This window comes from Heloderma suspectum, chromosome 6 (assembly GCF_057233095.1).
Source record: "Heloderma suspectum isolate Gila_16-S chromosome 6, 16-S_ref, whole genome shotgun sequence".
Lineage (NCBI taxonomy): Eukaryota > Metazoa > Chordata > Lepidosauria > Squamata > Helodermatidae > Heloderma > Heloderma suspectum.
This window is the reverse complement of record NC_139463.1, coordinates 6,201,183-6,227,435: the sequence shown is the minus strand read 5'-3', so window position 1 is coordinate 6,227,435 and position 26,253 is coordinate 6,201,183. Positions and strand designations below refer to the sequence as shown.

Below are 26,253 nucleotides of genomic sequence, written 5' to 3'. Positions count from 1 at the left end.
CCTTCTGCATGCAAAGGATATGCTCTATCAGTGAGCCATGAGCCTTTCCTGGGCCACAGGGCACCCCCCACCTACATTTTGCTGGAGATCTGAGCGGATGGAGTACATCCTCCTTCTCCTGCGCTTGCCATATCCTGCAGAGGCAAAATAATTTATGATGCAGAAGAGCAGGCTGAGCCCCTTGGAGCCCTGGCTTTGTTTCAAAACTGGTCTCATCTTTGTGTGTGTGTCCGCCCTTTTATTTTCCTGGAAGAGTTCATGCGCCTTTAACAGCTGCATATATTGCGCAGAAATCAAACAGGTGCTCGCTCCTCTCCCCCTGGCACGGAGAAGATGCTGTTATGGGAAAGTCTTCGCCTGTTGAATTTCCTACTCGTTTTGCAGCAGTTCATGGCTCAGGTACCTTGTCAGGGGAGAAAGAAAAGTCAAAAGGTAGTTGGCCGCCCTGCTGTCAATTAAGGGTGTGCCCGCCACAACCCGGTGAAAAAAGGGACGGAGGATTTATTTATTTATTTCATTTCTATACCGCCCAATAGCCGGAGCTCTCCGGGCGGTTCACAAAAACTAAACCGGGACGCTGGGCCCGGCCCAGGTCGCAGTCTTCAAGCTGCGCCGCGCAGCAGAAAGCCAAGCGAGGAGGAGCCAAGCGCGCGGCCCGGCGTTGGCCGGGAGGCTCGCCTGGCCTTTGGCACGGGCCCGCTTCTCGACGGAGCGTCCATCCGCCCCCGCCGCGCGCCTGCCTCGCCCTGAGCGGCCGCCCCGGCCAAGCCGCGGGCGGAGGAGAGCGAGGCAGCGGCCTCCTCGGGGGAGGCGCCCAGCAGAGGGCACGCGCGGCTTCGCCTCCCTCGCCGGAGAGCGGCCCGGCCCGGCCCGGCGCGCCCTCGGCGGGATCCGCCAGGGGCGGGACGAGGGGCCGGGGCATGCAGGCGCCGCGCGCCCGCAGGACGAGGCTTCGCCCCGCGGCGCGCCGACATGGGCAACCGCTGTGCCTGCGCGCGGAGCTGGTGAGCCGGGGCGCGGGCGGCGCAGGCAGCCGCGCGCTTGGGGGGAAGGCGCTTCCCCGGCCGGGGCTCGGGCCGGCCCAGGCCCCGCTCCCTCCCGGGCCGGCTCTGCCGAGCCCCGCGGCTCGCCGGAGCCCCGGGAAGCAGCCGCGGGGAGGGGGCCGGTCGGGGGTCGCCGCTCCGCGGCGCGGACTGCCGCGGGAGGAGGGCCCGCTGCCCCGCCCCAGGAGCCCGGCTCGTCCTGGCCGCTGCGCGCGGCGAGCCGGTCGGCAGCGGGGGGACCCGCGCTTGCGCGCGCCGGGGCCTGCGCCGGAGGCAGGCGCCAGCGGCGCTCAGCCCCAGGCGCAGTCCGCTTTCGGGGCAGAGCCCCACGCTGGAAACTGCGCCTTAGGGACAAGGGAGGCTCTGAACATGCACAGAGCGCTTTGTCCGTACCTGCGGCAGCGGCTGCACATCAGCCATCTCCAGCGGGGCACCCTCCAGAGGTGTCGGACTGTACCCCCCCTCCCCTCGCCTCCCCTCCCCACCCCACCCCATACTGGCTGGGAGATTATGGGAATTATATTCCAAAACATCTGCGGGGCACCCGTTGGGAAAGGCTGCACCAGAGAGGAGGCGGCGGTCAGAGGGCATGAACGCGAGAGGCAAGCTGTGCTCGAGCGCCTCCCCTTTATAACCAGCAGCCGTTCCTCGAGGGGAGAGGGAAGCAGGCGGCTGGCTACCCTGCCCAGGGCTCCAGCCACTGTAATAGCTGGAGGCAGGGTTGCCCGCGTTTCCACTGGTCCCCTCTCCCGTGCCAGGAGCAGCAGTTTGTTCTGCACAGACTTTGGCAGGCGACTGTGTTTATAATCGCCACGCCGTGAAAAGTTTCGCTGGCTAGTTTCTGCATATCACGTGGCGATGAAACGCATAATCCCAGATCACGCCGGGACTGGGCGGGGAGGTGATCAGGTGGCCCTCCTCGCCAGCGTGGAAGCCGCCTCACAGCCCAGTGGGATCCGTCTCTACTGAGCTCCTTGGAGCACCTGGGTGGGAACTAAAATCTCTTAGATTTAGAGAAGAATAAGAAATGCTTGTCCTCCTGTTGCAGATGAGGGACTTAGCATAAGAAAGAGTGCTGTGCATGACAAAAGGCAAGATTTGAACGAGACACCTCCTGACGGTTCCTCAGTCTCTTAGCCATTCTCTTTTAGGGGGTTCCAGCCGCAGTTTGGGCGGTTGAGGGACTAAACAAGCTTAACCGGGTGTGGGCTTCCAACAGCTATTTTGGCTGTGTCAGTAGCTCCTTTACCCTAGATTTGGGGTTTCTCTCCTCTCCTTGTGTCCCAAGTTGTGGGGGAGGGCTGATCTCCAGGCGGGCAGCGGTATCCCCTTCATTTCGGCTGCCCAATTGTGTTTACCTCCTAACTAGTAGAAAGAAGCGGCAGGAAGGTCCCCCTTCTCTGGCAAGTGTGGAAATATCTCCTGGAAGAGTAAAGCCCGTGAGTCTCTGCGTTTGTGTGTGAGTGTCTGCCAGGTTGCGCTAAACAGGAGGAGGAAAGGCTCCCATGAAAACAAATCCTGATTTTCAGTTTTGCTGTGATGTTGATGGATCGCACTTGAACAGAGAAACAGCATCATCTAGTGGAGAGAAAGTAGGATGTTTTCCCTGATAGACTAAACTTTTCTAAATTTGGCGTAGGGGTGGCTTTTCAATTCAGTGGTTCATTTCTAAAAAGAAAGGTACATGTCCCATTCCTCCCCACCCCACCCTGTTCTCGCCTGGGATACTTTGCATGACTCCTGGATCTTCCAGCACTAACTTAACAACAAACGACGGCTTGTAAAATCGTGGACCATACCAGCAACAAGAATTAAAATCGCACCAAACTATTAAGTGCAGATAGGTCATCTTAGATTGGAGTAGCTTGTTGCTTTGTGTGGGTAGTTCAGCATCAATCTGGATTGGGCCCTATGTGATTAAAGTAAGAAAGGGAGAGGAAGAGAGAGAGGAAAAGAGAATTGAAAATAGTGCATGTGTGCGTGTGTGTGTAAAAGAGAGAGAACCCTCCCTCCCCCCTGCACTTTGCAGTAATGATTTGAAGTTACTTGCCTTAATTTCTCTTCTATGTGCAACTGGGGGTTGGTGCTGAAACAGAAAGATGTGGGTCAAATGGACTGCTTCTGTGTTACTGCGTGGATCTCCTGCTGCCCAGTCTTCTGCTTTGATGGCATGATCTCGAAGTTAATTTGCCTCAGTTTCTCTTTTCCGTACAATGGGTTGCTACTGTAGATAACTGACCCCTTGGCTCTGCCTACTGCAACCACTTGGTTTTGCCCACCATTATTTGCCCTGCCCTCTGCCCCACCAGTCCCAAATGGGCACCAGCTGCCACTGTCTTAGACCCTGGACTTAATGGCAGTGGAGGCTGGTGGCTCTAAAGGAGTTATCCAAGGTGTGAAACACCTTCGAGAGGGTTCTGACTGGTTCTGATTGAAACCCAGGGCAGACTTACCGCCCCACTGACATTGGAGTCACCCGCCTCCACTGCTTAATGGTTTTATGGGAGGCCCCCTCTTGATGTGGCAATGTGTATTATTCCTCTTCGAAATCTGGTGAGCCAGCTGTACTGTGTTTGAGGCCCCTCCTACGCATTCTACTGGGTGGGGCCCTTGGCGTCCACCCCAAAGTCCTACCCCGAATACACAACTACACCAAACTGCTGGTCTGCAGGCACCCTTGAGATGAGGCACTGAGCCTCAAGATGAGGGCAAACCCAGCTTCCCATGGCCATTCAAAGCCAGTCTGGGGCAATGAGGATGAATGAACAGAAGAAACCAGATCTGAGACAGCCCTTTCCCATCCTTGTGCCCAAGACCCTGATTAATGACTAGGGATGTCTGGATTTTGTAAAATCCGTTCCATCTGTGTTTCATGGATTGTCTGGCATCTTTCATTCCGTCATCTGCTCATGGATGGAAACAGATTTTTTGGGAGAATTTTGTCCACTTGCGCAAGCATTAGCACAAGTGTGAATTTGCGCAAATCTCCCCAAAAGTAAAAGAATAGTCTGCGAGTCCACACGACTTGGAAAAAGCCAGTCCACTGTGGAATCTGCTGGTGGGATTTGTAGAAGTCCAAACTCATTTGAATCCATTGCAGATTTCTCTGACATCCCTACTGACGGCACAAGGAACAGGAAGGCTTCTCTTTGCTCCAAATGGGAAATTGCATTGCCTTGAATTGCCGTGATCCAATAGACTCTGGCGATGGGCTGCAGCCTACTGCAGCAGATCTGAACTTGCAGAGAACCAAATTCCCCTACCCCAGCGAGAAATGTTGTGGTGAGGGAAGGTCCTAAAGATACATCTGTAAGGGGTGAGGCCAGGGTGAATATCCATGCATAACGCAGCCGGAACCTACATATAGGTAGCAACCTGATTTGTTGGAAAGTGATTTAGGATACAGTCCTATGCATGTTTAAACAGAAAAAAGTCCTACAACTCCCAGCATTCCCCAGCCAGCTTTTTTCTGTCTAAACATGCACAGGATTGCACCCTTCATTGCTTTACATATTAATAAAAGTAACATTTTATTTTATGCAGTGTGTTACTCATTTTTATTATGTTTACATTATACCTTTCCTTTAAGGAAATCAAGGTAGCATACCTAGTTCTCTCCTATCCTCTCCCACTGGCCCAATTATATCTTCAGAACAACCGTTTAGGGTAGGTGAGGCTGAGAGATTGTGAATGGCCTGAGGTCACCCAGTGAGCTTCGTGGCTGAGTGGGGGTTTGAACCCCAGTCTTCTTAGGCCTAGTCCAACCACTATAGTACTCTGGTGTACCATTTATTTTAAATTATTGTGTTTAAAATAAGGGCCTAGGGCAACTTTTCCTAACCTGGTGCCCTGCAGACATTTTGGACAGCAACTCCCAGCTTTCCTGATCATTGGCTGTGCTGCCTGGGAGTGATGGAAATCCAAGCCATTTGGAGGGCACCAGTTTGGGAACTGCTGGCCTAATCTGTTTAAACATGGGGTGGGGAGAAGTTAGGCTAGGGGTGCTCAGTTTGGAATAGGAACACTTGGCTCTGCCTGCCAGTGCTCACACAGGAAGCCCTTTATAGCTCTTCCTGTCTGGCAGGGTCCAGTGGCTGGCCTGGATGGCGGGGACAATTCCAGAGCCTGAGAAAACGTCACTGGCCTGGAAAACGCTCCAAACAGCCTTTCTGGAGCTCACCCCATGGGGCAGCTGCACTCAGACACAAAGGTCCTGGTTCCGAGCCTGCTGGTTCCTGACTTTGACATCTTTTATTTACGCAGTAATTACAGAGAATTCATGACTGTAGAGCTTTGAATTCCAGTGTTTCCATTGTCCTTCAGTCTCTTCTAAGATCAGCTTTGTAGCATTTTCCCAGGGCTGGCCCTACCATTAGGCAGAGTGGATCAGCTGCCTTAGGCAGCAGAAGCTGGGAGGTGGCAGTAAGGTGTTTGAGGAAAGAGCTGTAGGCCACACAGCCTGCGTTGTGCCCCATAAGCTAGCTTGCTGCCTCTGGGTGTGGTGGAGGATGCGTTCCCATTGCCAGTGTTGAAGACTCTGCTCAGCTCTGAGACCTGGCTTGGTACTTTGGCTCTGACTCAACTCCTAGCTCCCCTCTGACTGCTGCTTTTTTGCCCAACCTAGACGGTCCATTCCAGAGAAAACAGCTTGCCTGGAAACACCCTCCTTTTATTTGTAATGCTTAGAACACCTTTTAAAGTCCAATCTATACTGTACACAAAATCGAGCTTTCCTAAGCTTTACTTGCAACCTTATTTCAGGTTGCAAGTAAAGAGTTGCATGTTCTTGAGTGTGTGCGTGTACACATATTAATCCTACTCCCTGAGATTTCGTTTTTATTTGTGTGTGTGTGGGGGGGTTGGCAGGAGGGGAGAGCAGAGTGAACCCTTCCCCCTCCAGCTGCAATCCCCTTGAAAATCACCCCGTGCATGGCAATTAAGCTAAGCAACCTCCCCGCTTCCATTGGCACCAACCCCGGTGCAAGCTCTCTTGCCGTGTGAAGCAGGAAAGAACACTTGCCACCATATTGAGCCCCTTCCCCCTGCTGCCGCTGCATTGCACCCCTTTTTCCTGTCCTGTGCCACCTTACCTTTGCAGCGATGCCGGCTCTATGGAGAACTGCATGACTGCAAGAAGCACCTGCCTGGATCTTGTGGGAGCCCCGCAGCCACTTCTTCCGACTGCACAGCTCTTGACAAGTGAAGCAGAGGGCGGGGGGCTGCTCCAGAGAGCCTTGCTGGTCACTCTCTCACTGTGGCAAATGCCATGGCAGGAGAGTGGCCAGCGGGGCTTTTTAGAGCACCCTCCAGAGGAGGTGGGGTAGTGGCAGCAGGCTGTCCTGGGGGTAAACAGTGCAGTTCACCACTCTGCCGCCTGATGTGGGCACTTCACTCTGCTTCATGGGTGGGCCAGCCCTGATTGGCACCAATGGATACTCGGGGCTCTGGGGAATAGCACTGGGTTCCTAGGAAATAGATTTGGAGCTGGGGCCCTATGGACCCAGGCCTAGCAACACTCCCACTGCCTGGTTCTGTTGGCTGTAAAATAAGGAGCCTTGAGTCACTCAGGTGTGGCAAAATTAGCCAGACACTGCAGTCAAGATTAGCAATATCCCAGCTGTGAGGCAGCGCTCACATGCAAAAAAACAGGGCGTGCACGTTGTGTGTGAGTAGGAATAAGTCTCAAAGGGTATACTTTATTGAGAACATTTTGTATTTGGGGTGGAGAGGCAGCAGCAGCCAAATTGCTCGAGAGCTCTCCTGTTCTTGTCTATTCTAATTCTAGCTGATCTGGTTGAGGCTGGGAGATGCACCATCCATCTCCACTGGGGATGTGCTGCGCTGGAGATTAGCCCACAGACAACCCTTGGAATAGCTGCTGCCTGCAGGCGGCTTGTTAAAACGTCCTCCACTCTGCCAGGCAATACAAGGGAAAAGTAGCTTGGAAAGCCGATACCTGGCCTTGTATTTCTTAGGAAACAGGCCAGGGATGCCAGTGATTATATTTAAACCTGGGCTATTTCAATTGCACTGCACAGCCTTGCAGGAGAGAGAGAAGAATGAGTGGATGCTGGTGTTGAGAGATGGGCAGAAAAGCTGCCAGTGGATCTTTTATGCTGCTCTATCTGACTCCCCTTTATATGGCAAGAGGCAGCGTGTTCCTCTGTCGTTGCTAGCAAGATGGAGAACACTTAAGGGCACCATCCTATGCATGTTTAGACAGAAAAAAGTCATCCAAGGCCCAGCACTGGGTGTTGGAGGACCTTTTTCTGTCTAAATATGCATAGGATTGCATCTGTAGACTCTTAAAGTTTAGAGAAGAATGCAGGATGTATGGTTTTTTTTTTAAATCCACAGTGCAATCCTATGCATATTTACTCAGAAACAAATCCCACTGTGTCCAGTGGGCCTTACTCCCAGGTGAGCGTGTGGAGCAGTGCAGCCACAGTGATGAAGGTCAGTAGCTCTGATTCACATGGCAAGCTACTAACATAAGAACCTAAGAAGAGCCCTGCTGGATCCGACCAAGAGTCCATCTAGTCCAGCATTCTGTTCACACAGTGGCCAACCAGCTGCCCGTGGAAACCCACAAGGAGGACATGAGCACAACAGCACCCTCCCACCCATGTTCCCCAGCAACTGGTGTACACAGGCATACTGCCTCTGTTACTGGAGGTGGCATAGAGCCATCAGGACTAGTAGCCACTGAAGGCTTGATTCTCCCTGACAGTTTGAACAGGGGACTGAACATGCTCCCCACCCCCTGCCTTCTGCATGCAAAGGATATGCTCTATCAGTGAGCCATGAGCCTTTCCTAAGATACAGTGACTGGTTCCACAGGGCTTTGAACTCTGGGCTTCCCAGTCCTAGTACAACACTCAAATGACTAAACCCCCCACCAAAGCCTCTGCTTGAAAATGGCAAAGAAAAACAGAACGCTCCAATTCAGCAACATGAACAATCGCGTTGGACTACAGAAAGGGCTCAAAAGTTTTGGATCTCATGGAGACAAAAGGCAGCTACAGAACAACTTGTCCTGTGTGACTGTGTGGAGGAGAGCAGGCATCCTTATTACGGAACCTCACTGGTAACAAAAGGCAGTGTGTGGTTTGGGGAAGGGGAGAGCAGCGGTGGTGGCCTGTGTTGTATAGTCTGCTCTCTCTCTCTTCCCAGGATGCAGTCAGGGTGGACTTGCTGCGGGATGCTTTGCTGTCCTGCCCGCCTTTGGCTTCCGGGGAGAGCTGGGGTGCGTGTGCTGCTTCAGGAGCTGGGCATTTGTTTCTACAGAAGGTCACAGAGCTGCTAATGGTGGCTCCCTGCCCAGCAGGACTTGTCATTTCCAATCCTTTCCGTGGAAAAATGGCTTTTTAGATGGGGAGGTTAGCAACCGCTTCCCCGCCTCTCACTGCCCTCCCGCCACTGTGTTTTTCCATATGCCATTCAAGACAACATCACCAGCGCATCCTTAAATATCCAAATAACATTTGTGGGACGTGGTATTTCCTCCTCCCCTCTGGCATGTTGTGGGAGCAATGCTGAGGCTTGGAGTGGCAGTGCCGTAATGCGGAGCTGGAACGGGGTTGCCGCCTGTCCCCTTGCCCCGGCAGAGGCAAGATTCTTGATGTTCATCCATCCCGGCACTGCCTCTCTCTGTGGAGAGAAGCTGCACCTGTTGAATGTTTGCAGCTGCCAAAGGCACAGTGATTTGGTTGCTTCATACAAACGGAAATGTCTTCAAGAAGCTCAATTTTATTTGCAGGTTATTTCATACACAACCCGAAGGGCAGAGTAATCTTATACTCCAGCATTTATTTATTTGTTACATTTATATCCTGCCCTTTTTCCTCTTGCAAGGGATTTAAGGCAGCTTACATGGTCCTCCTCTTCCTCTCCATTTTATCCTCACAACAACCCTGTGAGGTAGGTTAGGCTGAGAGTTAGTGAATGGCCCATAGTTGCCCAGTGAGCTTCACATAGCCAAGTGGGTACTAGAACCTGGATCTCCAAGTCCCAGTCCGACCCTCTAACCGCTGTGCCACACTGGCTCTCTAGTATGCTGGAGTAGAGAGAGAGAGATGCCACCACTATGCTGGCACAATATTTGCCGTGTCCTATGCTATCCCAGCCCAGAACAGGAAGGGGAAAACTCACGGCCCTGAAAAGCACAGAAAGGAGCAATAACAACTGCACCTTCTACTGCATGGGAGGGCAGCATCTGGCCTGAGGGTCTAATTTGGCCCGCAGAGGTTCCCCATCCAGTGTGCAGAGACTTCCTGGATTCCTCGGGGTGCGGTGGGGGCTTGGCTTACAGTACAGGAATCTCTACTGTTATCTCCCGTCTGTGATGGGAGATAACAGTGCGAGCAGGAGCAGGGTGGGGCAGAAGATGGGAGACAGCTGCAGCAGTTGGAGTTTATAAAATTATTGTCCCCTTCCCTGCCTTACCTGTGTGGGGTGTTCTGTCCAATTATGCCCAATTGTGGCAGTGGAGTGGGGAGTTGTTGTTGGGTGTTTGTATCTGCAGTTCCAAGGGGAGGCATCTGCTTAGGATTCGAGGCAGAGATGTGTTAGCAATGGGATCAAGTTCCCATGTGTGCTCTGAAGACAGGCTGTTTTTTGCAAAGTGCTCTCTTTTTCTGAAAAGCACATGTTCTCCCTGTGTCCCATCACCGGAGTTCCCCCTTGTGAGCTCTCAGTGTGCACAGCCTGACACCAGAGAAAGCTAGGCCCAGGCCTCTCACCCTGTCTTCTGAGCTGTGGTCTTTCTATGTGGGGTTTATCTTTTGGTGGCGGTGTGCTGTGATTGGGTGCAGATTTGCACCAGATCCTGTACTCCCTTGTGTTGACGTGGCAGAGTGGGGTGGGCAGTCGTTTTGTTTTGTTTTCCCTTCCAGTGAGTTTGTTTGCTCATTTATTTATTATATTTATATACCACTAAATATAATAAAATGCCTAAGTGGTTCACATATAAATATTAAAATCACATTTAATAAATATTGAAAGCACAAAATTAAAAACAATTCCAATTACAATAAAAGCAATACAAGGAGCAGTAAGATGGAGTGGCGTGATGAATGTAACCACAACCTGAGCATTTGAAGGATGCCACATTTTATGCCTCCTGAGCTGCATGGGAAAGGGTTTTCCCAGGGGCAGGTGCCACTACCAAGAAGGCCCGCTGTCGGGAAGGAATTTTTCTTACACTAGCTCTGCAGCTGGGGTAAAGTTCCGCTGAGGTTTGTGGCATGTTCAGGATCTGAAGGGGTATAAGGTACCCCTTATAAGAGTTAGTGAATGGCCCATAAGCCTGCTCCTCCCCTGTCCCGCTCACATCTCCACCCTCTTTGGCTGCTGCACCGGTGGAATTGTGCCAGCACAGTAGATACACCAGAGCAGAGTTGTGCTGGTGTATCTCACATTTTGCTGCCATCTTTATTTGGGTTCATAAGAGTGGTTTTGTGTTTTGGAGTTCAGAATCCACCTCTGCCTTGTACTTCGATTCTTGGGCAAGTTAACTTTTCTTTTAGTCTGACCAGTTTGCTTTCTGGGAAATGAGTGTTTTGTGACCAGCCATGCCAGAATGGCAGCCATTTTCTGAATGGGCAAGACCCACTCACCCTCATGACAGACATTTTGTGAGAGCGCCCATGACAATTTCAAAATTTCAAATGTGCCCACAGACCCAAAAGGGTCAGAGACCCTTGCCTTAGGCTGAGCAACTCTGGCCTGGAAGGCTGTCTTTGGTAGGGGGGATTTGCCATTTTGGCCACTAGATGAGGGTGACCAGGTGCAAAAGAGGATGGGGCTCCTATACCTGTAAATGCTGGGCTCCACCTCAGGATCCATTCACAACACAGCTGGGCTCCACCCTTAAACCTGACAAAGCTCCAACCCCCTTTCCTGAATCCACCAACGCACACACACACAGCGCTGCCTTCCTCCTCCACTCCAGGCCCTGCTCAGACACCGGAATGTTCTATTTCAAGAGTTGGCAACCCTAAGAGGAGAAAAGATGGCATCCTTAGGCAGGAAACGAGATTGCCAATGCTTCGCTGAACCTTCATTGCCTCTTTTTCCTGCATCTCCTGTGCCAAAGAACCTGCCCATGACCCTCCTTGCTGCTTGCAAATCAAGCCTGCCTCTTCACTCCTGGCTCCTCTGTGTCGCTCACAGATCTTGATCCAAAGTGTATTTATTTGGATGTCATCCTGCTGAGTTTATTTATGTATGTGTTTGTTTACTTTTGAAATGTAGATTAGATTACATTTATTATTTTTATCCTGCTTTTCTGTCCCAAGGACATGCAAAGCAACTTCCAGAATAAAAAGGAGAAGTAAAAAATACACAATTGTCATGAAAGCAAAGCAGATAAGAACCACCACCAGCAGCTAAAACCAGATCCAAAACAGCAAATTCAAAAACCAGAATGACATAATGGCAGAAAGCTGGCAGATCAAAGGCATGTAAAAGAAAAAAAAAGCCTCCAATAAGCACCTAAATACTAAAAGAGAAGGGGTCTGACAGACCTCCATGGTGGTGGGAGTGTGGGCCCCGTGGAGGCTGGTGGCAGTGGGTCAGTGTATCTGTTCCGGGTTTCAGTCAGAACTCTAAAGGAGCTATCCAAGGTGCTTTGGAGTGGTTTGCTGCCCCGCTGACATATATTGGGGCAGTGAATCTGCTCTCATATAGGGGTGAGACCAGCAACAGACCTTCAGGTGCTGATCTTAACTAAGGGGCAGGCTAATATGGGAACAGATGGTCCCTGAGGTAACCTGGCTCCAAGGCATTTAGGGCTTTTAGCGGCTAAAACCAGCACTTTCAGTTGAGCCTGGAAACAAATAGTGCAGCAGATGATGTAAGACCAGAGAACTATGCTCCAGTCTCTGCATTCCAGATACAGAGCTTTTCTTCACGGTGTTGTTAATCAGCTGTTAATCCGCTGTATCTACTTTTGGTTTCATGGCAGAATTGAGATTTGAGCATTACAGGAGGAACATTTCCTTTCCTGCTTTTCCGCTACATAGCTTCTAGGTGGCACTGTGGTATAGTGGAATAGTGCAAATACACAAGAGAAAAAACGGTTTCTTTCACTTTAAGAATTAAATGCCACATTTCCCCTGCTCTAAAATAAATCGCTGAAAGTGCTGTTACACACAGAAGTGAAACTGGAGGATCATGATATCATCTAAAGAACCCATAAACAATAATGAGTAGGGAATGACAAGCACATGATAAATGCCTCATGCAGAATTCTGGCTGTGTCCTTTTGGGCCAGTTGAGGTTTCCAGACCTCTTTAAAGACAGCCCCATGTAGAAAGCATTGCAGTAATCCAGTCTGAAAGTAGCTTATGTGCTGCTGTTCTTCCCTCCACCAACTTACTTAAATTCAAGGGATGGGAGAGGAAGCATATAGTCCCCCAACCTGCTCCTGATCTTTTAGCCATGGTTCGAGATCTCACCAATGTTAAATTTGCCCAGGGTCTATATTGCCATGGATGGGGATGAAGGAGCACCGTATTTCGGACTCTTTAGACCTGAAAACATTCCTTCTAAAAACGAGTAAGCAGGAGCCAAGATCAATAATCAAAAGAGCTGCCTAGCCTGGTATTGCAAAACACATTTCTCTGACAAACAGCTGAGGGCAAGGTTGGTGTACACAGAATGAAGCCATTCACTTTAAAATGTGTCAGCTACCCCTAGAACTGTGGGACTTTCTGTCTGGTGTGTTTAAGATCAGAGCTGTCAAGCAGTAATAAGCAGAAACAGGGCTCACGCAGGAGATCTTTCAAGCGGATTCTTCCTCCTGAATGTCTCCTTAGCAATAAGCAGACATTCAGGGTGCACAATCCATCTGCATGAACCCTGTTGATAGTGCCCTTCTGAGTTCAAAGCAGAGACTGTGCATCCTGGGTGTGCCTGACATATTACGGTGGTAAATCATAATTCCCTCTATTTCTGATGTTCAGAGGTGAGTGCCGATACTTATGCAGTAAAAACAGCTCCTCCATGCACAAAGGGGAGATATATAAGTAGGCTTGGGGGAACCCCATGGTTTGCAGAAGTACAAAAAGAAAAGAAAAAAACTCTTGAGAGTGGGGATCCCCAAAACAGCCCAATGAGGATGTTCAGTGGCCACAGAATGCTAACTGACTGTCAGGAGTGGGGTGAAACAAAACTGGGTGGGAATGGAATTTAGTATTGTGGAGGACGGCATGGCTGACTCACTGGAACACTGAACAGAAGCACTCCACACTGCAACATTTTGTTACAGGTCCCTCTTGTATATACTAATAGCCAACTCATTTTCCGCGTGCCTATCCTTATGTAGCCAAAATGACACTACACAAGCTCAAGACGGAGGTATCAGCAGGCTTGGGGGAGAATTCCGAGGTTTGCAGAAGTATCCCAAAACTAGAAATAATCCATCGGGGAGGGGGGAAAATCCAAACAGCGCAATGAGCACTGAGCATGTTCAGCAGGCATGGAATGCTGAATAGGAGATCATTTTGTTGCAGATTTCACTTGTAAGCATTAATACTTATTTATGAAGTAGCAGTCCAAGTGTCACCAGAGGATTTATTTATTTATTTAATTTCTTAATTGCCCATCTGGCCGGTCACCCAGGCACTCTGGGCAATGTACAGCAATACAAACAGTTTTAAAACAATAAAATTCTACATTAAAAACATCATATTTCTAAAAATACCCTAACCCACCCCAAATGCCTGCTTGAGCAACCACTTTTTTAATGCTTGGTGGAAGCTCATTAAAGAGGGGGCATGGCAGAGTTCCCTAGGGAGGGAATTCTACAGAGTGGGGGCTACCGCAGAGAAGGCCCTCTCCCTTGTCCTCACCAGCCTAGCTGTCCTGGCTGATTGGATAGAGAGAAGGCCATCCGAGGCTGATCTTGTTAAGCAGCCTGTCTGGTGTTACTGGAGGCTCTTGAGATAGGCTGGGCTGGAACCATATAGGGTTTTAAAGGTCAAAACCAACACCTTGAATTTGGCCCAGCAAACTACTGGTAGACTGGATTCAAAGTTCATGCACCTCTCTGTCTCTTTTATTTTAGGAGCTGTCCTTCACCGTTTAAGAGGAAAAAAGAAAAGCCAGGTAAATATAATTCCCCTGCATGCAGATGTTTGTAATGCATGGGTGTAAGTGAGGCATGGGACTCTTATTTGGAGCACCCTTGAATGTGGCCAGATGTTTACCAGATGTTTGAAGCTTCAATCCGCCCTGTGCGTATCACCCGAATCTTCTGCCCTGTTCCAGGGATACTGAGCTCGTAACACCACAATTCTGACCAAACACAGTTACTCGAGAGTAAGTGCTGTTGGTTTCATGTGATCATGTTGGTGATCATGGGCACAGTCCCCTGGGAAATCTCTTCCTGAAGATTAAGAACTTCTGGGGGAGGTATGGGGTGTGGGGAGCAGGGGGAGGTGCTATCAAGGTGTTTTTGCAAGTTCCATTTATTTCAATGCGTCTTCCTCTGGAAGAAGGTTCTGGTGGATTGTGCCTTGTGCGAGGAAGACAGTCCTGGTTCAGATGTAGCACTCCTGATTTCTAACCACGGGCTAAGAAATCGGGAGTGGGCTGCAAGATCACCTGCTACCTCCCCCAAGCCCCTCCTCTCACAGGTAAAATCTCCCCTGCCTTTCTCCTGATGGTCTTGAGCACAGACTTTCTTCTCCTGGTGGTCTTGACCATGGCCTACCTTTATTGGCCTTAGCCATAGTCTTCTTGCCCCGATTACCTTGAGCATTGCCTTTCTTTCCCCAGTAGCCTGGACCATGGCCCTTCGCACTGACTGGCTGAGCTACGTTTCTCCTTTTCCCCCTGGTCTTAACTGTACTTAAGGAGTATGTCTGCCCTACCCTGAAATATGCTAACCAGATTTCCTCTTAGTCATGGTTTGCAAACCAGCTTCAAACCTTGGTTCTGATGGTTAGCACTAACCATGCGTAATGTCAGTGCAGGTATAACCCTTGACTGTAGCCCTGTTCAGGTGTTCAAAACGAATGGATGAAGAAGGCCATGGGGTTGCAAGCATAAGCCCTTAACCTCAAGCCTCTGGCCACATGGGAGGGAGCTTCAGACTGTGGCGCATTTAGCATGAAGGTCTGAATGGGGCCTTTTTGCTCATTCAGCTGAACATGCACAGGACTGAAGCTCCCTGAAGGGACCAGGATATCAAAGGTGGGCCTTTCCTCTTCCCTCCTCAACCCTTTTATCTTGTCTGTCATGTCTTTTCAGATTGTAAGGCTGAGGGCAGGGATGGTCTTGCTGTACAGCTTGCATGTAAGCCACTCTGGGAGTCTTTTTGGCTGAGGAGAGGGATAAAAACACTTTACAAAAATAGTAAATTATAAATATATAACATGTGCAATCCCGCTCCTCCCCTTTATGCATTCATTTTGTTTAAACTTTATTAAATGTACCAAAGAAAATTAAAAGTGGGGAAAAAACATAAATACAAATATCGACTTCAATGCATTACAACTATTAGATGACAATATAACTTAAATTAACAAAGAACACAAACCCAGTATCTAGTATATTTATATATATGTATTTTAAAAATGAGAGAGAGAGAGAGAGAGAGAGAAAGAAAAAGAAAGAAAGAAAGAAAGAAAGAACGAGCGAGCGAGCCATGCTGGATCAGACCGAGGGTCCATCTAGTCCAGCATTCTGTTCACACAGTGGCCAACCAGTTGTCTACCAGGAACCCACAAAGAGGGCATGAGTGCAACAGCACCCTTCTACCCATGATCCCCAGCAACTGGTGTACATAGGCATACTGCCTCTGATACTGGAGGTAACACATAGCCATCAGGACTAGTAGCCACTGATAGCCTTTTCCTCCATGAATTTGTCCAATCTCCTTTTAAAGCCATCCAAATTGGGGGCCATCACTACATCCTGAGGTAGTGAATTCCATAGTTTATCTATGCGCTGTGTGAAGTAGTACTTTATTTTATCTGTCCCGAATCTCCTACCAATCAGCTTCATGGGATGACCCCGTGTTCTAATATTTTGAGAGAGGGAGAAAAATGTCTTGCTATGTACTTTCTCCACACCAGGCGTAATTTTGTACACCTCTATCATGTCTCCCTTGCCTTCCTTTTTTCCAAGCTAAACAATCCCAGCTGTTGTAGCCTTCCCTCATAGGGGAGATGCTCCAGCCCCTTAATCATTTTAGTTGCCCTAGTAGAAGAAAAACATTCTACTAAAAATACATTTAATTACAAAACAATCAACTCAATTAAATTAGTCCAGATTGCTTGGAAGTTCTCTTCATTGCCTCTCCATCAAAAAAAGCCACTTCAGTTGTCGACAGACACATATCAGCTATCCACTGCGGTAAATCAGGAGTGGATTTGCCCTTCCAGTGCTGAACGCCTTGTGGGGTGGGTCAGCAAAGCTGGTGAAGGAAGGTTGGGAGGAATTCATGATGGAGAGAGGAAGTGCATGATCTCACACCCTGCTCTCAATTAGCCACGGTTGGAGACATCCTCTCCAACATTTTCTCAGATGAACATGAAGACATGCCTGTTATATCCCAAGGATTTCTCCGCTCCTCATTCCCACTCTTCTGTTATATGTCTGTGACCAGAAATAGGGACAGTTCCTGGTAAACAGTTGGAGGCGGAGTGTACGTTGAGATCAGAGTGTTATGTCTACCCAGGCCATGAGGATAAAGGAATATCCTCATTCAGATTGTTTGCACCGAGCTGAAAGCATCATTGTATCCTAAAAGCAAGAAGGGGCCAGGAGCGGCAAACAGAAGAGCTACCTGGCAGCTCAGTGCCGACCTAGCCTTGCAAAACACATTCCTTGACAAACAGCAAAGTTAGGAGAGAAATAAACAGAATGTTCCTAAGTTTTCTCGGAGGGCTTGAAAAGAAAGCTCTGACCTTGTGTTCCTTCTGCTAGATGTTGCCATGGACACTGTAGTCCACTGCACCCCAGTGTCTCGTGGAAAGCTTTCTGCCAAAGAAATAGCTCTGAGCTTTCTCAAGGGAGAGGGAGGGAGTCATGTGCTCACAGTCGTTCTGCTGAGTTAAAAATTGGCAAAGGTCACAAAGAGAGGTCCTCATGCATGACACAGGATTACTCCAGCCTCAAATACCTGAATACTAACTAACTCAGGCTTTGCCAGTCTTCCCCAACCTGGTGCCCTCCAGATGTGTTGGACTACAACTCCTGTCATTCCCATGGCCAGGCTGGGTGAATGTCTACATTCACAAAAGAGGATCTCAAGTACTGTTTTCTGAAAGGCCACATTCTGTGATTGTCAATTTGTTATTCAAACAACATGGTTTTTGGATTTGGATTGCCAATACATTATTCAAACAAATGATTAGGGATGGGTGAACAAGCAATGTTCATGTTTGCCCAGATTCTCCGAACATCAGCTTTTCGTCTTGTTTACAATCTCCATTTGATTTGTGCAAACAGGAAAATTGTGCAAATTGAATGTAATCAAACAGAAAGTTGCGCAGAAAATTTGCGTCTTTCTCAAAGTTGCACAACTTCCCCCATAGACTAAAGTGTGAAATTGAGCAATTTTAAAATTGTGCAGTTGCAAACTGGTTGTTGGATAAAAAATTGCGCATTTTTCGAATGCGACCATGCGCTCGACGATTTGCTGACATTTTTGGAGAACATGTTCTCCTGCTTGTGTCCATGTTTGGGGTTGCAAATGGGGCTTTTGTGGGCACAAACAAAATTCCTGGACATCCCTACCCATGAATTTACAGTCCTGTGTTTGTACAAAATTCTTGTACATTCCTACACATGACTTTGCAGGCATGTATTTAGTGGCAGAATCACTGTGTTGGGCTTTTGCAGTTTGTTGTTGTTGTGGAAACAATATATATTTGTTCTCATTCTCCCTTCACAAACAACAAAGGATTTGGATTTGTGAAATATTCGTTTTCAGTAGATCCGTAGAGAAAGTACGAATGCAGTAAGCATGTTCCCATCCATCCACTGTCCAGGTAGATGGATGGGAACCTGGGTTTGAATAATGGAATTCTACTCCAGGAAGCCTATTGGAAACTTCAGAGGGCCCACATATTATTAGAGGCTTCCCCAAACCCATGAGGTCTAGAAACTTGGTCTTTTTAAATTAAATCTTACATTCTTAGGATTCTGCATGAGCCATCCTATTCTAGTTTAGCCTCAAGTTCCAATAATTTGTTTAGGACCAGCTATATTATTTCCCCAGTTATCAGCTGTTTCTTCTACAGGTACAAGAATCCATAAGCCAAGTATACAGCAGCCAGAAAGCAAAAAGGTAAACTGCCTCCCAGGAGATTTTACTACTAATTGCAAGAAGTTGCTTTCAGGTTCTAAAGGCATAATGTGTGCTACTGACTCAGTCCCATCTTAGTGAGTGGTGACCTTGAGTTGAACTGCTGCATAGTAGTCCAACCTTACAACCTTCCCCTCAGCCCAAATTCGTACATGCAACTGGCCAGATGGGTGGCTATGAATTACAACCATGTGAGCACAGCTCCCTGTGTTTAGTTGATTTTGTCAGTGGCTACATACAGCTCAGTCCATTTTTAGCCACATTACTGCAGTACATCTGCTTTGTTGCATTTATGTTGATGCATGCTTATCTGCAATTCTGATGTCATTAGCAATTGTGAATGCATAACTATGGGTTAATAGATACTCTGGAGTCCCTAATCTGGAATTATTCAAGAATTTGTACATTAGCTCTTGTATTCTTGTGCCTGGTGCTGGAAGGACCTTCATTTCAACCCTTCATTTCAATGGGTCTTGAGCAAGAGAAATTTCTAGTGGATTGTGTTCCATGTGAATTAATAAAATGAGGCACCATATGGACATTCCACCTTGTGCACTAACATTTCTTGGGCTGGCTCTAGTTTAAAGGATTTGCCTTCTTTAATATTTCTGTCTGTTCTCTGTGAAGGGCTTTGATGTTGCTCCAGTTTACGATGATGTCTCAGACTTCCCAGTCTATGCCACCGTGAGCAAGCCCAAGTACATGAAGCGTGATGACACCAGTGTGCATTATGCAGACATTCAGGTCTTCAGCAAGATCCGGGAGCGTTCGGCTGAAGAGGTGAAAAGCTTCCAGTCCCAGAACGCCACAGAGTACGCCACACTCAACTTTCCCCAAGCCCCACTGAAGTATGACAGCAAGAACGGGACTCTGGTATAAGAGCTGAAAGCCCTCTTGCTGTCCTTTGACAACAGAAGTATGTCACAGAGTGAGATGCTATGGATTTCATGCCTGATGTCAGGAGCTGGGCTCTTTTGGTCTGCAAATTTTTAGAGAACCTTCATCTTTCGGTGCCTCTGGTTGGGCATTGTTGTTGTAATGGGAGCAAAACTTTGGCCTTGGGTGTGCCAAGAAAAGGACCGTTTGGGGGAGAGATAACAAGAGACATATCTAAGGAAAGTGGAATCTCTCCTATGTGTCCTTTTAAAATATGAAGATATCACGGGGGAAACAAGCCATGTGATGAAATGGGTGCAACTGGAAACTTGGAGTAAAGAATATAGACGTTTGCGAGATCTTTTTTTTCTCTCCAAAATCCATAGTTGCTGGATTTCGTTACCATGTTAAGTATCTATGCCAGCTGAAATTACAGCTGGGGAGTACAGTTACGGAAGTAATGTGAGAGCAATTTAATTTTAAAAAGTAAACATGTACTAGCATAATCTAAAATGTTATGGCAAGGTATTTCAGGACAAAGTTACCAGAAACTTTTTCATCTGAGTTGCCCTTAACTCAGCTATAAAATCCCGTTCACATCAAGAGGATTATTCCTGTGAGGAAGGGATGTCAAGTCCTTTATTTGTTGGAAAATTCAGCGCATATCTCCTCCTGCATGGAATGTATTGGTACAAATTCACTTTGTCCCATGTAAGAAGTGGCCACTTTCTTTGGCACCTTAGCACATTTTCTCTGATATAAGAACATATGTGTAGAGAACACAAATAGGAACAGTGTTTATTGTACAGTGTCAAGATAGGACTGATATTTAAGATAGTTTTTGAGGCAGAAACGTCACCACAAGGTGGCTTTCCCACCCAGTTTTCAGCAGTTGTTGTTTTGTGGAAGGGGCATTATGGGGTAAGATTGCAAGTTTCCACATCCTAAAACCAGTTTATTTTCTAGTACAGGCAAGGGATGCAAGGTCTGCCAAGGCTTTTCGAATTTCAGTGGGCACTTGCAAAGTGGGCTCATCATTTCAGGGGAAGTGCTGTGAGGGGTCTTTGGTGGAAAGCACAGATGTTACCTGCAGGCTTTGCAATTGTTTGCTGTTGTTAGGAACATAGGGAGCTGCCTTATAGTGAGTCAGACCACTGGACCATTTAGCCCAGTATTGTTGACAATGACTGGGAGTGACTCTCCAGGGTCTCAGAAAAAATTATTTCCTAGCCTTACCTGGAGAAGCCAAGGATTGAATCTGAGACCTTCTGCATGCAAAGCAGGTGCTCAACCACTGAGTGATAACCCTTGTTCTGGCATATTTACTTACGTGATAACTTGCACATCAGAATTACTCTCTTAAAAATGAGGATCATAAATGGCATAAGCTTATCTTTGGCACAGTAAAAACCTGCAGCACAGAGCAGAGCTGCAGTTGGCATCCCAAGGCACCTGCTGAGGCTCACGACCCTGCAGGGGGCTCCTAGAGCTTTCTGGTCCTGCTGCTGCTCTCCCTGCCCCATCCACCTTACTATCACTGCCTGTTCACCTGCCCTAGCTGAGCATGCAAGCAGAAGCAAGAATGAAGAGATGGAGCATCACCTGTCCTGATCCACCAGAGATTCCACTGGCGCAGGGAGGCAACGGCCCAGGTAAGATGGTGGGAGGCAAAGCTGTGAATTAGAGCTGACCTGCAGTGGGAACATGGTCAGGACCCTGGACAGAACTGAAGGTGCTGATCCAGAGGCCAGAGGCTAGGTTTCAAAGTCATTGTCAGCAAGCCTGAAACTACAGCAAGAGTTCAAGTTGCCTCTGCACTGGCCTGCAGCAACTGCCAGAGTTTTATGGTATGACCAAGAGCATCAGTCTGAAAGCTCCACTGCCTCTGAGGGCTACATCCGATCAGATTAAAGGGTCAGGGCCTTTTTATGTAATCGTTGGCTCTTTATAGGGCAAGGGTGGGCAACTTGTGGCCCTTCAGATGTTTCCACGTGCAACTCTCATTGGCCCTAGCCAGCATAGTTAATGGGGAGGGATGCTGGGAGTTATAGGCCAAAAACAGCTGGAGGCCCACAGGTTGCCCACCCCTGTTCTATGGATGGATGTTTGGAGTACTGGCATATTAGGCAGGGAATGCTCCTCCTTGCTGCTGTTCAGAGGAATTTGATGTCTACTCCTTGGAGTCTGATGGTATTGGCACCTCCTTGGGGTTCAGGGGTACAGGATTTAGGGTGAGGGCTCCTACTAGGAAGGCCCAGGGAGTGATTCAGTCTCCTCTTTGGAGCTACTGCTGCTTTAAGACTCTACCTCCAAAGGCCCTTGGTTTGGGGTCTTGACATCACCCTCCACTCCCCTTGTACCCTCCCTCTGGACAGTTATGGGGATTGGGCATAGTGAGGGCAAGCAAATGGACAGTGGTGAAGAGGAGCTGGGCCCACTCAGAGAAGGGGTGGTGGTGAGGCCATCTTCTTCAAGGACCGTCCAAACCCTGGAGCCATCATTGGCCCAGAGCACAGTTGGGTCATCCACAAAAGAAATGGCCCCTCTGGACAATTCCTTCTCCCTCCACATATTGCTAACCTCACCAGCCCTAGAGACTTGGCTCTTTCCTAGAAAAAGATTTGGGGTGTAGAATAGCAATGTAAACATGGCACCTGCACACTGTCTCATTCTGGACTTGGCTATACACGATGGTAGAACTGCATTATGTTGTCACAAATAAATTGGTTCTTCCATGTATATATATTTTTTACGCTTGGCAAAACTAGAAATGGGACATGTGAAATTTGTTTTCCAACCAAGTCATTTGATGCAACTGGATAAACAGGGCCTTGGGCTTTTTTATATTCTGCACTTGAAATAACAGGAATAAAACCGGCCTCAAATGAGCTACAGAAAGCCAGGGCTTGCATTTTATTTCCATTTGCCCAGGGGAACTCTAAGCTTGCAGATGGATGTAGTATTACATGATTGGTTTTAGAGGGACAATGTATTTAACAGATAATCAAATGTTCTCCAGGGAAATACAGCAATTTTGCCTGTTCAACAGGCGCTAAATAGATAAAATGTGAACATTTAATGTGTTTTGAAACAATTTACCTGGAGAACTCATTTTTATTATTTGCACTGAATTTCATAGCTCATGTAGATTTCCTGTGCCTATTTATTTCTAGAACCAGAATTAGGCCAGACCAGAAATTGATGATGTTTGGTTCCTAAACTGCTTTTGTTTGGGCTATGAGCCAGAATCCTGACAATTTCATCTTCACTTTTAAGAGACTGTACTTCTAGTCCTCAAAGTAGCAGAAGGAATACATAAACAGAAACCAAGAGGTAAAACAAGGAGGATTTCACTTTATGAAATCTTGTTATTTCTAAGCTGATTTCAGATTTTAAGAGGTTTACTCAGGATTTTGAAAGTTGGAATTTGTAATAACAAGTCCTTAGTCGCTTTTGGTTAATGGTGCAGCTGGTGAGAAGATATTTCATTGGTTGTTTAGTAAACAATTGAAGCATGAAATTGAAGCATGAAAAGAATTTCCTCAGCTTACAATAAACTGGTCAATATGATTAGCTATTTATTTGCTTTTCAGCAGTATTGTATCTTCTTGATGATGAATCATGCATGTAGCAGGAGTTAACTGAGCTGCATTGCCATCAAAGATAAAAAAAAGCATACCTGTTACTGTCCTTGAACAAAGTATAACAACTAAATATGGTGCCAGATCTCAGTTGCTGCTCATCTTCAAAACATTTTGAAAGTGTTTCCGACTTTGGAAATTGCACAAATGGCATCACAGAGGAAGCACAAGATGTTCCTTACTTGAGGATTAGCACCAGCTAAATTATGTTAATTGCATGTTAATGTAAACATACAGATCAGCTGTCATTTGTAGCTCAGGAAATGTGACCTTGATGTCACGCAGGGTCGTGTGCATCCCTGCATCAAATGATCCTTCAGTATAAGGTCCTTCAATGGATTAATTTTAGCTGGCCAGCCTTATGAACACTTGTATGTACGGCCTCCAAAATGACTCAAAGCACACCAAGAAAGGTGGACTACATGTTTTTTGGTACTCCTGATGAATGTATGTGGTTGAAATGTTTTGCTGGAACTCCAGAAAGTCTTTTTTTTTTTTTTTTGTCACTGTCATTCTTGTTCATGTTTACTTTCAGGCATGCATTGAATAATTAATAAAAGTTGAGCTTCCTGGGTCATAAAATTGGCCCCATCACATTGAGGTACATCGTGGAAGTTCTGGACTGGCTTATACTGGCAAAATGTAGAATTAAGCAGTTTGTTATTCTGTTAAATATTATAAGAAGGAAAGCTATTCCTGTTTATCTTCAGCAATAGCAAAGCTGAAAAGCAGAGAAATCTGTATATATCCTGAACCATTCTTATTTTATTATAGTGATTTGTATAATGAAAAGTATAATCTAATGAAGAGTTCTACAAATAGAAAATTTTTGGGAAAGCGTCTCTATGGAAATTGTCTCTGAAAGGCATTTTTCTCCTTCAGCATTGTATTAATTATTCATGAAATTACTGGAAATAGTTAATAAAGAATGTCCTGGCTCCTGGGTTTAGGGGCTGCATGTTTTATAATTAAAAATAAATATTTTTATAGTCAACATAAGAGATTGTGCTGTTTCTGATTGCTCTTTGTGAAAAGATACCACCCTAATGATGTATATGATTTTATTTTGAACCTTGTTATGATGAAAGCATACTGGCTATTTGATTAGAAGCTCACAAATGCTCAATCCAAGAACCTATTTTAAATGCAAGTGCTCAGTTTTGAAACAAGTTGATAAAGAGAACAATGCCTCTGAGTGTATACAAAGTGCATTACGTCACAATGAGGTAATTGCAACTCATTCCTAAACATCTGGGCCTAGACTTATCAAAGAGTGCGGTTCCATGTAGTTTGAGCCCCCAACAGCTCTTCCCTAAGTCATCCACTGCCCTTTATCCATTTTGTGGGTCCAAGAATTGCTGAGAAAAGAAGGAATGCTTTGGGTTGTGGTGATGGGTGAAAACATGTAAGGCACTAGGGAATGGGGCTGGTCTTAATAGGGTGGTCATTTAGAGGACAAAAGCTGACACAGATTTGCATTAAATGTGCATATGCTAATATGTGTAGCTGTGCAATTAGAAATAATTACTATAATTATTCATTTAATTCATTTAATTCCTATTTAAATGAAACTACAGTCCCACTCACCAAAGTTGAGAAGATGGTAACCAATTTAGCTGTGTGCTTGTGCAGTCTGCTGTACTAGTGATATCTGTTCATGGGCAACTTCAAGGCCCTTGCTCTTTAAACCAGACTTGCACTGGACAGTCCTTCAAATAGAGGACCATCCTCTTAATAGCCTTGCAAATAAAGCACTGTCCTTGGTAAAGTAGGACATGTGGCCACCCTAGGCCTCAAATCAGGCCCTCCTGAACTAGAGCACACTCTCAGGTCTCTCAGCTAACTAGATGGAATAGACTCTATGGGTCAAGGGCCACCCTCTGGGTGGTACACACATAAATACTATCAGTTGACCCCACAAGCCAATGGGAACCCACAAAGGCCTGTAAGGCCTAATCATCCAAGTTAGCTCCTCAGTCTGAACAAGTTGTGCTTGCTCTGGAACCTGACCATCTGCCCATCTTCAGCCACATCATCCACTTCTGGCTGGCCCTTGGGACTTTGGTCTGTCTGTATGGGAACCAGAGATCTAGTTGTGATCTGTATCTGAGGTTGGCCGAGGCCTGATGAAAAGGGACAACTCCTTCTTTTAAGGAATGTGCTTTTAAAGTGGCAGCAACTCTATCTACTTAAGATGTACAAAGCAAGGGTGCATAGACTCAGGATCTCATTAAAAGGGCTAATTAATCTGTGTTCAGTGATCCTGAGTGTCCACTCTTGCTTATGAATTTTAATAAAACTCTTGCTGGATCAGACCAAAGTCTTAGTCAAAATTCAAAATTGGCAAGCATTAGACTAGACTGTGCACCTAAAACCAGCCAGTAGTCCACCAATGGACCACGTTCTCTGTTCTACCTGCCCCTACTCTACATAGTTCTCAATGAGATGGTCAACCTGTGTACAGACACTTGCCTAGCTGAATGTTCCTCCATATAACGTACATTTATGCATATAGAAAACTGGCTTGTCAGAGAGTTGGTGAGGTAACTCTCTGTGCCTGATAGGCTAGCTTTCTCTGTGTAGGGATATGTTTGTATGTGGGTGGGTGGGTCAGGAAGGCAAGAATAGTCCTGCAGTCTGACATAAGATTTTTTCAGATAATGCAAGACCTCCTTCTAAAGAACTCCTTTTCTTTTTCACTGTCTATTCTCTTTGAGAAATCATGGACAACAAATCATGTTTTGAAGATAGGGACAACAAATCATGTTGTCCCTATCTTCAAAAAGGGTAAAAAGAAGGAACCTGGGAACTACAGACCAGTCAGTCTGACATCAATCCCTGGGAAAATTCTGCAGCAGATTATCAAGCAATCCATCTTTAAGCACCATGAAAACAATGCAGTGATTACTCGAAGCCAATGTGGATTTCTCAAGAACAAATCCTGCCAGATGAATCTGATCTCATTTTTGGATTGGGTAACCTCCCTTGTGGACTGTGGGAATGCTGTGGACATCATATACCTCGACTTCAGCAAAGCTTTCGACAAAGTGCCCCATGAGATCCTGATGAGCAAACTAGCTCAAAGTGGGCTAGATGAAACAACGATCCGGTGGATCCACAGTTGGCTACAGAATCGGACTCAAAGAGTGCTTATCAATGGGACCTTCTCAAACTGGGCAGAAGTAACGAGCAGGGTACCGCAGGGCTCAGTCCTGGGCCCAGTCCTCTTCAACATTTTTATGAATGACTTGGAGGAGGAGGTGCTGACAATGCTGATCGAATCTGCAGATGACACAAAATTGGGCGGGATGGCTAATACTTTGGAAGACAGAAACAAAATTCAAAGTGACCTTGATAGATGAGCACTGGGCAG

The 26,253-nt window shown here is 47.0% G+C and overlaps 1 protein-coding gene across 3 annotated transcripts; it reads left to right on the top strand.

The window, feature by feature from the left end:
* The first annotated feature begins 826 nt into the window (after window positions 1-826).
* On the top strand, window positions 827-23,877 carry C6H11orf52 (chromosome 6 C11orf52 homolog). Of its 3 annotated transcripts, none has more exons than XR_014783693.1 (5): window positions 827-1,004; window positions 14,113-14,153; window positions 18,299-18,345; window positions 18,991-20,891; window positions 22,413-23,877. XR_014783693.1 is itself a non-coding variant. In XM_084803534.1 (5 exons), coding segments are annotated over exons 2-5 (342 nt in total). In that variant the 5' UTR covers window positions 827-1,004; window positions 10,996-11,266; the 3' UTR covers window positions 19,243-23,871. The 3 variants fall into 3 exon arrangements, 2 of the variants coding, with proteins under 2 accessions (XP_084659660.1, XP_084659659.1); XM_084803534.1 differs by adding an exon at window positions 10,996-11,268 and having other exon boundaries at window positions 18,991-23,871; XM_084803533.1 differs by having other exon boundaries at window positions 18,991-23,877.
* Window positions 23,878-26,253: the final 2,376 nt, after the last annotated feature.

Coding starts and splice junctions, on each gene's coding strand:
- C6H11orf52 (XM_084803533.1), top strand. CDS start 973: ATGGGCAACCGCTGTGCCTGCGCGCGGAGCTG. Junction 14,154..18,298: donor GAGGAAAAAAGAAAAGCCAG/GTAAATATAATT, acceptor TTTCTTCTACAG/GTACAAGAATCCATAAGCCA. Junction 18,346..18,990: donor AGCAGCCAGAAAGCAAAAAG/GTAAACTGCCTC, acceptor TTCTCTGTGAAG/GGCTTTGATGTTGCTCCAGT.